At 43.8% G+C, this 12,233-nt stretch overlaps 1 protein-coding gene across 1 annotated transcript in view; it reads right to left on the bottom strand.

Moving 5' to 3' along the window:
• The window catches only part of DNAH3 (dynein axonemal heavy chain 3), a 184,433-nt gene extending 175,392 nt beyond the window's left edge, over positions 1 to 9,041 (bottom strand). Inside the window, exon 1 of the mRNA XM_029576090.1 lies at positions 8,876 to 9,041. Coding sequence (XP_029431950.1) covers positions 8,876 to 8,908 — 33 coding nt within the window. The 5' untranslated portion in view covers positions 8,909 to 9,041. The remainder of the gene's footprint in view (positions 1 to 8,875) is intronic.
• Between the last annotated feature and the right edge of the window lie 3,192 nt (positions 9,042 to 12,233).

Genomic DNA, 12,233 nt, shown 5'->3' with positions numbered 1-12,233 from the left:
CTCTCTAGGACAAGCAGGGGAAAGGTCAGAGCCCCTGAACTGGAACCTTCACATCAAACAATGGAAATTGAAAACTTCCAACAACAGTAGTGTTTGCACTATATACACCCAGAAGAGAGCTTGGTCTTTCCAAACAAAAAGGGCAGCGTTCTAGACTGATCTGAGGTATTACAGGAACAAAAATTAGCAGGTAAGAACCAATTTTCCTTTCCTTTCCTGTTCATGCCCTAGATCAGTCCAGACGAGTGAGATATACCCAAGCTTCCCTAAACCAGGCAGGAATCCAAAAAACTAGCCCGCAACACAGTCTCCCCAAACTGCGCCTCCTCTGGCTCCCAAACATCCAGTCGGTAATGTCTGATGAAAGTGTGAAGCAAAGACCATGTCACTGCTCAACAGATCTTCTGCAGAGAAACCAGCAGACACTACACTCAGGAAACTGCCTGTGCCAGAGTACAGAATGCACATGCAGCCCTTTTAGAATCGGCCATCCTTTACACATATACACTGATGAAGCAAGTTTGCTTACCGTAAACGGTGTTTCTGTAGATAGCAGGATGAACTAGCCATGCTGTCATGGGATCTGTCAATCAGGTCCGGGAGGCAGAGCTTTACCAAACAGAGATTAGATTTTAGGTCTCTGCGGCTGCGGTGTGTTCCCACGCAGGAAAGTAACAGATTCTCCTCAGTCTGTGATTAAGCAGTAGTGTAGTCGAAGAGATGGCGACTGCCAGGGAGGAGGGCGGGTAGCATGGCTAATTCATCCTGCTATCTACAGAAACACTGTTTACAGTAAGCAAACTTGCTTTTTCTCGTTGATAGCAGGGCTGAATTAGCCATGCTGTCATGGGAGTCCCAAGCACCCGATATCGTTGTGTTTATCTTCATTTTCTTTCTTATTAAGAGGATTTTGTTAAGTATAGTGAGGATAAATAGAGAGCTCTGCGCACTGTGCTGCGCGGAAAAATTTAGACTGAGGAGCCTGAGGTAATCCTGTCAGGTTACAGGAGGGAGGGAGTACCTAGTGTCATGGAGGACGTACCCATATAACATGGCTAATTCAGCTGCTTATCTACGTGAAAACTCCAGAAGAACTTTTTGCACCTCTCTTCTCTAAGAAGGCCTTGTGCTTAAGCAAAAACTCTGCAAAAAAAGGTTCTCTTCCTTCAGTTCTCATCCCACGGGTATGGCCAGAAGAATCCAGTCTCTCTCTGAGAATCCATCCAACACAAGGCAACAGCAGGGTATCTGTTGCATCCTTCCCTTCAGAGCTCTGCAACGTGAGAGCACCTTCCAAAATGGCCACCATTCCTGCCATCAGTGAGTCTGCTCGAGAGTCACAAGCAGCTCGCAGCTGTTGCTGCTTCCGAGTGACTTCCATGGCTAATCCAGACTCTCCTGAAGGTTCCTCCTCACTGCCTTTGCACAAGCATCGAGAGCCAACGATTCCACCATCGCCCTCTGCTCACCACAGGCCGCATTACACTTCCCACACCACTGTCCAAGCAGTTCAGAACATCCTTACTTGCCTGAGCGTTGCCACAGTTGTAGAAGCCATCTTGTCTCTCTCACTAGTGCCCATGCCCAACTGGCCCCAATTGATGTGCCACAGCATACAGTGCTGCAACCTGATCCAGAATGTCATACAAGTTTTATAAATATTTTATAAGCATATTCTAGCAAAAGTTAGAGAGGGCTATGCAAAATTGTTGATATTAAGAAAGTTAAAGCCACTGCTTGAAACCAATGATTTTCACACAGTATTGCAGGCCCTCATATTCAGTAGCCTGGATTACTATAACTCCCTTTTGTTGGGACTACCGATATCTACCATCCGCCCATTGCAGGTATTGCAGAATGCGGCAGCCAGAGTTCTGACAGGGGTAAGTAAGAATGAACACATTACACCTATACTAGTTAAATTGCACAGGCTGCCGATAGAGTACCGAATTAAATTCAATGCGATGTGTATTCTACATAAATTAATTTTTGCAGACCAGGTAGACTGGCTGAATGCAGCCATAAAATTACATGTCCCTCAAAGGAATTTGCGCTCGGCAAATAAGGGCTTGCTTTCTTTACCAACAGTCCAGTCAGCACATCTTAATCAAGTTAGAGAAAGAGCACTATTTTTGGCGGGCCTGGGAATTTGGAACTCACTTCCAACTCCACTGAGGCTAGAATCAAACTTTAAAAAGTTTAAGCGGGAACTTAAGACCTGGTTCTTTAATAAAGCCTATACAGTTTAATCTAATGTAATATACTGATGTAAATATTGGGACCAATTTTAGTTTTTGGAAAAGTTGTTGAGTACATTAAAAACCTATAGGGGTTAATAAGATAATACAAAAATTTTACTTTTAATAGAAGCAGGTATCAATTTTAGACATGTCTGACGCACTGAAGAAGGCTGGAATGACATAAGATTGGATGGGAGCTATCTTTTAAGACTTTATAAGGATTTTAGATAGGTTTTACACACTGAAGGAGAATCTGGAGTGATGTAGGACATGATAGGAGCTATGTTTTTAGGAATATTCTAGGATTATTAGAAATTTTATGTAGAATGATAGTTTTAAGTTTTAAACTTTATGTTAATTTTAAAATACGTGATGTTTTCTGACTTTATTTGTTGTAAACCGTTTCGATAGATTTTTGAGCGACGGTATATAAAAAATGTTAAATAAATAAAATATTGCCATTTGTACACAGGACATGGATGGTGGACATATGTGCTACTAACATTTCTCAGTGCAGGGCTCTCATCTCAGTGGGTTTTTTTTCCTTAAGAGTCCATTGCTGGAGAAGAGCAAATAATGTGTTATGATAATCTTCTTCATTACTGCATCTCTCAGGCACTAAAAATGTGGTTTTTTTCTGAACATCTTGGGAACTGAAGGGTATGTCAGGAATCATTATTTCTAGGGATGCAGTGACACTAGCCAACAATATAAATATATATTAGCCAGGTAGACTTGGTGATTATCACCTGGGCATGAGCAATAAGGAATAGATCTCTCCATTAGGATCTGCTAGGTATTTTTTTATTTAAATTTTTTATTTTCAAATTTTCAAAATTTAACAGACATCCAATTAAATGCCTTGGCAATATAGGCACTTCATATATCAATATAACATCAATATATACTCTTGATTATATGTAGACTTTTTTATAAGGTGAAACGAAATGACACATTTACCATAAATTCTTTAACATCAACATAAGGCCATATATTCTGCCTATAACGTTACTTATATACTAGATGTGGAGATCCAAGATTAATTTAGAGCAGTATCACATTCACATATTTACCAGAGTAAGGCAGTTATATTATTTTAGCCGTTAATTATTGATCTTATCCTGTGTCAGGAGTCCATTGATGTGACTGAACAAACTTTTCCAACTGTTCAGGAACATAGAATATATATCTGTTTCCTCCGGTTCTCAGTACACATTTACACGGAAATCTCAGTGTTATCTGTGCTCCATGCTGTCTGGCTTGAGGTATCACACTAAGAAATCTTTTTCTTTGGGTTTCTTTTGAAACATCTGGCTATATCCAGATTTTCTGGTTAAGATAGGGAGTAGAACGCTTTTGAAGAACTTTTTAATAATGACATCTCTATCAAAGGCTAGCAGGTTTTTCTAAATGAGCTGGACTGGCTAGTGTCAGAGGCAGAATGCTGGGCATGATGGGCCATTGATCTGATCTAGCAAGGCACTTTTTATATTTTTATGAATGCTAAAACTTCATGGAAGGCAAAAATAGCTCTTTAGAGAGACGGTAATCTCAAGGGATGCCATTAAGGCAAACTATTACTGCTTTCAATGCACTAATGAAGACTATTTATACTTTAATTAATCTGATTTAGAACAAGACTATGGCAGATCTTTTAAGCATATGATTGTAAGTGAACACTGCTATCACTTATCATAGGAGGCTGTAATTTTGGAAACTGCGACTTTTAAAAATCACTGTTTCTTCTCTAAAGCTTTCTCTGTGGTACTGCCTAGTGGTATCCGATAGTGCGCGTGAAAACATATCCTGCAGTGAGTCCACAATGACCTCACGTCAAATAATAGAACAAAAGAAGAAACCATTTTTAAAACAGCTGCAATTTCCAAAATTACAGTCACCTGTAGTAAGTAATAATTGTGTTAATTTACAGTGATATACTTAAAAAGAAATCTGTGCTAATCTTCCTTTAAAGCAAATGTGCTATGCCAGGGCTTGCTGCTACTACATAGAGCCAAAAGCAGGTGTTCTCTATATTTGAAATTCATGTCCAAACATTCAACCAAGGTACAGGCTCATATATTTTTATATTTCTTTGTCAGTATATAAAGACTAATTCTTTCTAGCCACACAGTACAAATTAACAATACGAAGGAGCACATAAATTGTTGATGAAAAGGCTTTTTCAGCTACTCTTCTAGTCTCAGTAAAAAGAATAATTGTGCTCCATAGCCGTTAGATGTAAATAATTTATTAGCCATTCCATTTAGGTTTGCTTTGTAGTCTGTTTTTTCACAATGCAGTAACAAAGTAAATAAAAATATTATTTTAACCAATAAACTAAGCAGACACTGAAGTCACCGAAAGACAACCTGAATCTTGAACTTGCATCGTGTATAAAAGTCATTTATCACTGAAAAGATACTTTAAAGCCATAATCTGTAATCTAGGGTCAACATACTAAACTGTGGTAAACACTAAGGCAGGCGTTAATGTGCATTAAAACCTGCTTAATGCAGTGGTTCCCAACCTGGGGTCCATCAGACCATAACAGGGGGTCCATGAGCTGTGGAAGAAGAAAGAAAAAGCCCCCCTCCCTAAAAGAAGAGACCCAACAGGTCGCCGCTGGACCCCATCCTGTGGCGGCAGTGAAAGAGTAGGCCTGAAAAGCCGCTAGTGCACCCTATTTCGCTGGCAGCTGAAGGAGGCCACAGGCCACCGGTGCACCCCATCTCACCAGCGGCAGAAGAAAAGACTGAAGGAGGCTGAAGGCCACCATCACACCCCATCTTGCCAGCAGCTGAAGACAGAAGAAAGCCGCGGACCGCTGGCGCACCCCCATCTCACCAGCAGCTGAAGAATGAAGAAGGCTGCCTGGCCGCTGCTGGCAGAAGTGTGAAGGAGAGTATGGGGCCACCGGCATCCTCGGTGAGGAGCAGGCCACGAGACCCTCTCCCCCCTGCAAACTCCAGAAAAAGATGAGAGGCCCGGGTGAAAGAGAGGGTGTATGTGGGTGTGAGAGAGAGCCTATGTGAATGAGAGAGAGGGAGGATGTATGTTTATGTGTGTGTGAATGAGAGAGAGCATGCTGTGTGAGAGAGTGTATGTGTGGGTATGAACGTGTGTGTGAAAGAGGGAGCATGTGAGTGAGAAAGCATTTGTGAATAAGAGAGAGAGTGCATTTGTGTGCGTGGGAATATGTTTGTGTGACAGACAGGGAGTGTATGTGTGAGTATGTGTGTGGGTGTGAGAGGGGCATGTGAATGAAAGTGTGTGAGAGCCTGTACATGAGAGCCTGTGTGTATGAGAGCTGAGCATGTGTATATGAGAGAGAAGGAGTTGTGTATGTGTGAGAGCGTGTGTGTATGAGTGAGAGGGATTATGTTTGTGTGAGCATGTATGACAGAGAGCGAATGTGTGTGTGTGTGTGTGTGTGTGTGTGTGTATGAGAGAGGAGAAAGTTTGTGAAACCTCCTCCCCACCCCTACTAATCCACAGTAATCTCATGGTGACTGGAAATCAAAAGGTCCCAGGTATGGAGAATGGGGAAATTTAAAATCCTTATTAGTTTTAATTACTGACTGTTTGATGTGTCTAATGTTTTGAAATATTTTATTGTTTGGGAAATTTAAAAATAATGTATATGAATTTTATATTATTAGATGTTCTATATGCCAGTTGTTTTGAAATATTGTTTTATTATGGTTTTAGTATGGTTTTACTGTTATTGATATTTTATATTTCTTGACTGTATTATTTGATGTTTTATGAGGAACAGTGATCTTTCTGTTTTTCCATTATTGCAATGCATACAGTCTGGCTTCTTGAGGTTTCCAGTTCAGTTTTTGTCTGCATGTTTGTATTTATGCTTTTTGGTCTCTGTATTCTGTATTGGGCGAGGGTCTGTCTGTGTTCTCCAGGTGACATAGGTGAGGTATTCTGCTAGCAAATAGTTTCTATATAGGGATCTATAGTAGCCTGATATGGTCTGTTTTCCTAATAGGAGTATTGGTGTTTTAGGGCTTGTTGTAATATTTGCAGTGTTCCCTTTTCATAGCTAAGGTGGTTACTGTTTGAGTCTGGTAGTTAGGATATGGCAGATTTCCTATAGATTCTCAGTAAATCTTTTGCAGGCTTTTGTATTTTACAGTGTTGGGGTAGTGGAGGGAGTCTGTATTGCTGGTATTGAGGTGACAACAGAATTTGAATATTATTTTTGAATATTAATTTTTACTGAGTGTTAAGGGGAAATGACCTTGTTCTGCTGTCATATGTGATTTTCTTTAAAAATAATAATTTTCAAAAACATACCAGGTCGGGGCCTCTTTCAAACATGCTGCCGTTGCCCTTCCCACTCAGTCTCTCACTCTGGCTTTGATCCACAGCCCATCCCAACCAGTCCCCCCTCTTTCCCTCCATCAGTCCATCTCCACCAGTCACTCTCTCTCTCTCAACCTACACAAGTCCAGCCCCACCAGTTTATCTCTCTCGTTCCACCACTCCATCTCCATTATCCTCTCTCTCCCTCCACTAGTCCATCTTCGCCAGTCTGTCTCTCTCTATCCCACCTTGCCAGTCACTCTCTCCCCCTGTCCTCCTCCACCAGTCCTTTCCTCCAGTCACTCCAGATCCAGCTCTGTTGGTACCCATAGTTACTACACAAGTTACTGAACAGGAGTACATTCTTCCGTATCTACTGCTGTGCTTTGCAATTATATGTATTCTGTTTATATCAATAAGCTTTAATACATTTTGTATATTATGAATGAGTCAGGTGTGCATATAATTATTTCTTTGTTAGTACATTAATATATACAGCACATAACTGCAGGTAAAAATGAAAGAGAAGCAAGCGTGGATCCACGAAAATTTTGGAATTTGAAAAGGAGTCCACGCTCCCATAAAGGTTGGGAATCCGTGGCATAATGCATTCTAAAGCAGCATCAATATGTGCTAACAAGCTCGTATTAATAGTAACACTTTTTGCATTAATGTGGATTTTTGTGTTAACATGTCTATGAGCTAATAGACAGAATTATGCCAATTGGTTCATTTAAATTTTACACAGATTGCGTTAAAACAAAAATCCACGTTATGCCCTCGTTAACACAATTACTCCTCTAGAGGTCTAAGGTTTTTGTGCTAAATGTGCATGGTAACATTTTTTACATGCATTTCTGCCATGCTTTTATGCACTATTCTCTGAAGCCTTTAGTAAATAGTGCATTAAACACACGATAACCACACACATTTAACTCATTTTAGTAAACAGGACCTTAAATGCCTAATGTGAGTGGTTTCCATAGTGTGGTCCACTGAAGTTAGGTGGTGTTTCTTCCCTGGAGATAATGCCGCTTGCATCCCAGAAGAATTGGTGAAGGAAACAACCAGGTAGGGGAGGAAGGCAGAGCGTGGAATGAGGTATTACTTATTGCTTTCTGGTTCATGTGATAGTGCAAGAAATTGTGATGTATTCACCAATGTTCCTTACCTTTAGGTAGGTGCCAACAATCAGGTAAACTGAAGGAATGCTGGGGAGACCAGCCAGCATTTTCATGGTCTTGAGTCTTTCATGGTTTTGAGCCCCTTTACCTTGTTGGTGGCATCTATACCAGTAAATGCTCACTGAAATTGTCCTCTTTCTTTTGCACATTAATTTCAGAGTGAGCATAACCCAAAATGTCCCAGCTATGCTGAAAAGCCCAGGAAAAAGTCTGGTGGGCACAGTTAAAATGATCCAGTCCAATAAATGAATTTATGTACTGAAGGGGTACTTGACAGAAAAAAAAAATGTGGAAACCACTGCCTTGGATTGTATGGTGATGACCCAAATTGAATGAATGGAAAAAGCGTGATTGCATACCCGAGAGAAATAAGGATATCCATTTCTCAGAAACACAAAGGATCACTGTTTAAAAAATACTGCATCGGAACTGTTTTCCCTGTCTATTTGGGCTTGTTGGTATTTGCTAACCGGTTGTAATAGTTTCGTGGTCTTTGTGCCACTGTTCCATTTCAATTGAGCAGAAAAACATTTTAAGCAAAAATGATATTAAGATGGAAGGCTCAGGCATTCAAAATCCCTGGTATTCTCATTTAAGTAGTGGATAAATGGTGCTGTCTGCTTTACAATACAAATGTGCAACAATCAAGAATTAAAACAAATACAACAGAGTGTACAGGGATAAAAAGTTCATCAAGATACAGTATCATTAGGCACTAAAATCCCTTAGGATCCCCCAAAGGAACTTTTGGTTCACAATTGACTGCAAGGGACTCCCAGGCTCTGAAATCTCTGGCTCACCCCATGTAAAATGAGTCCGTACTGGAGATTTAGTCTATATATGTTCCACACATTAGACTATTGTTAATAGGTAAGTAAGAGTCAACTACACTAAGCATTTCCCCCAGAGACCTCAGAAAAGGGGAATATTGTTTGTTATAAGTGAATATTGGTTTTTTAATCCAGCAACGGGACACGTTTAACAAACTGTATGTCTAGTTTGGAACCTGATTTACTACATTCTGAATCTATGGGGGGGGGGGGGGGAGTTAATAAATCAGGTCCTAGTGATGACTTTTTTTTTTCTTCTCTTTTTACCAAAAACAGATATGTAAAGTGGAAAAATAGGTATTACCTTCAGAAGTCTTGGAGTTATGGAAGTCTTCATTGTAAACTTTTTGCCTTGTTTTCAAACAGACTCTGTCACTTTTTTAGTATGATCTGACTTTATTTCCTTAAAACAAACATCCATATCAGTCCACAATGCTTTCACTTTGTTTTGTTTGGGGTTTTTTGGGGGTTTTTTTTTACATTTCTAAGGAGAGGCAGAGAACAGGGGGCAAGCGCAGGGAGCCGTTAGGGAGAGGGGGGTGGGGCGGAGGTAACCCATGGCGACGGCAACAAGCCCGAGTTCCTGCCTCCTCATTGGTTACCTCAGGAACAGTAGCAATTGCGCAGGGGGGGGGGGGGGAGGTTATTTGCTTGCCTCAGACGGCAAGAAGCAGCCAAAGGGCGGCAGCTTCTTTCCCCTCCCTTAAAGTTGTGTATGTACAGGCGGGGGCAAGAAGGATGGTTCTTTTGTCCCAGTGGAGGCGGGGAAACCCGAGCCCTACGTGATCAAGTGTTTGGATTGGATTGTAAAGGACATTGGAGGAGGGGGGGGGGGGAGAGAATCTCGTGTAGTTTGGGGCTGCTACACGGGATGGCCTATGAGCAAGGGGGGGGGGGGGAGGGCCGATGCTTACCCCTCGCTGGGGCTGCGGCGGGGTAGGTGAGATGGGAGTGAGGGCGGCGTAAGCGAAGAGGATCAAGGAGGGGGGAAAGAGGCGGGGGGTTTTTTTTTTTTGCATTGTTTGTATAATAAGTTTGAGGGCTGGGGTTATGTTATGTAATAAACTGCGGCCTTGTTTTTAAAGCCATATACGTGTACTGTGATTCTTGTACGAGGCGGCGGGGAGACCGACAGCGAGCTGCAAGCCTTGTTATATTAGTACAGCATTCTCAGACCTACAGGGCTTCAACTACCGTGTTTCCCCGATAGTAAGACACCCCTGATAGTAAGACGTAGTGGGAATTTTAGGGGGGTCGGCTAATGTAAGACATCCCCCGAAAGTAAGACGTAGTAAAAAAATTATTTTTAAATACCTGTCGGAGGGCCGCGTGGGTCCAGGCAGCTGGCGGCGGGAGCCGGGTGGTCGCGTGTTACCGTAAATCTAGGCCGCGGGCGGGTGGGCGCTTGTTCCAGGCGGCGGGGGGGGGGGGGGGGCGGGTGGACGCGCGTTAAATCTAGGCCGCGGGCGGGTGGGCGCTTGTTCCAGGCGGCGGGTGGACGCGCGTTAGTTCGAGACGGCCGGCGGGCGGCGGGTGGTCGCGTGTTAAATCTAGGCCGCGGGCGGGTGGGCGCTTGTTCCAGGCGGCGGCGGCGGGGGGGGGCGGGTGAACGCGCGTTAGTTTGAGACGGCCGGCGGGTGGTCGCGTGTTAAATCTAGGCCGGGTCGCACAGGCGCGCATTCATTCACTGCCGGTGGGGCAGCCCCCACCGGCAGTGAATGAATGCGCGCCTGTGCGACCCCTGCGATTCGATGCTCAAGGCAGTCACATGCCGTGACGTCACGGCATGTGACTGCCTTGAGCATCGAATCGCAGGGGTCGCATTCATTCACTGCCGGTGGGGGCTGCCCCACCGGCACTGAATGAATGCGCGCCTGTGCGACCCCTGCGATTCGATGCTCAAGGCAGTCACATGCCGTGACGTCACGGCATGTGACTGCCTTGAGCATCGAATCGCAGGGGTCGCATTCATTCACTGCCGGTGGGGGCTGCCCCACCGGCAGTGAATGAATGCGCGCCTGTGCGACCCGGCCTAGATTTAACACGCGACCACCCGCCGCCCGCCGGCCGTCTCGAACTAACGCGCGTCCACCCGCCGCCTGGAACAAGCGCCCACCCGCCCGCGGCCTAGATTTAACGCGCGTCCACCCGCCCCCCCCCCCCGCCGCCGCCTGGAACAAGCGCCCACCCGCCCGCGGCCTAGATTTACGGTAACACACGACCACCCGGCTCCCGCCGCCAGCCGCCTGGACCCACGCGGCCCTCCGACAGGTATTTAAAAAATTCGACTGTTTTTCCAATATAAGACATACCCTGAAAGTAAGACATAGTGGGACTTTTGGGGGTAAAAAGAAAGTAAGACGCTGTCTTATATTCGGGGAAACACGGTAGTAAGACTCCTTTTCACGCCCTTTTTGGGACAGAAAAAAAAAGTTAAACCTCTGGTGAGGAATGAACTAGGTCTGTGCGGCATTACCCCTAACCCCCCAGCCGAGGCCTTTCTCAGCACCTTTCTCTCTCTCCTCTTTGTTGTCAATTATTTTTAAGTGTCGTAAAAGTTTCATTAAGTTTTTTTTATTTGTTTGGGGGTTTTTTGCACGCCTGACTTTCATGGAATGCCAAGCGAAGGAAGGTTAAAGAAAGAAAATAAACTAAAAACCAAACGAGTTCTCTCGTTTTCCGCGCCAAAATGCTCCCGAGCCAGCGCCGCCTTGCGACTTTCCCCATGCCTGCTCGGGTTGTGTAATGTCCGGCCTGGTTACCATGGTTACCGCGTCCGCCTTGCCAGGATACCGAAGGGGCTGACTTCACCCCGTCTCGAGGCACCTCGGCATTGGTCAGCTCGGTGACCTGCGCCGTTCTATGGAGCTTTGCAGTGCGTGGGCCGTGGGCTGCAAGGCCTCTCGGCATCTGTTATGTGCTAAAAAAAAAAAAAGCGCTTGGTTGTCAACTGTCCCTCACTTTACCCTCCATCGGCAGGGTGTCCCATTCTTTCGTAACATTTAAGGAAGACCAGCAACCTCTTGAAGCAGCAGAACTAATAATTCCGTTAGTCGTCAAAATGATCAAAACACTAAGGTTTCCCTCTTGGTTCCGATTTGTATTTACTTTCTGCTGACAGATAAGTTTTTAAACGCCATTCCCTTAGCTTTGCTCACCATTGCGAATCTAAATAAATAGGGAAGCTGCCCTGCAGAAGTCACAGTTGTGATTCATATTAAAGCATGAATGCAGCATGAAAAACTGAAGAGTGTGCTCAGGGAAGGAGGATTTTTTAAAAATGCGCATGGTAAAAGGTTCACGCTTTTTGTTTTAAAAAGTTAAAAATATAAGAAATGCAACATGAACTACAAACAGACCTAGGAGTTAAGAGGCTCAGGGTTGGATTTAAGCATAGGCAACAGAGGAACCTGCCTTGGGTGCCAAATTCTGAAGGCACCCAAATACTGGGACTCCCCTGCTGTTCTCTGATTTCTAGGGAGAGGAGGAGGGTATCACTTGCCCCAAGTCCTCTGCCTATGGTTATGGGTGACCTCACGTTAAATCTGACCCTAAAGAGGTTGCAAAAGAGCCAGGAAATTGGCAATTTGATATTTTGAATATCATTCCATGTAAAAGATCACAACGGTTTACAAAAGTAACATTCATAGTTGTCAGTCAAC

This window comes from Rhinatrema bivittatum, chromosome 14 (genome assembly GCF_901001135.1).
Source record: "Rhinatrema bivittatum chromosome 14, aRhiBiv1.1, whole genome shotgun sequence".
Taxonomy (NCBI): Eukaryota; Metazoa; Chordata; class Amphibia; order Gymnophiona; family Rhinatrematidae; genus Rhinatrema; species Rhinatrema bivittatum.
This window is presented reverse-complemented; position numbering and strand designations above follow the sequence as displayed.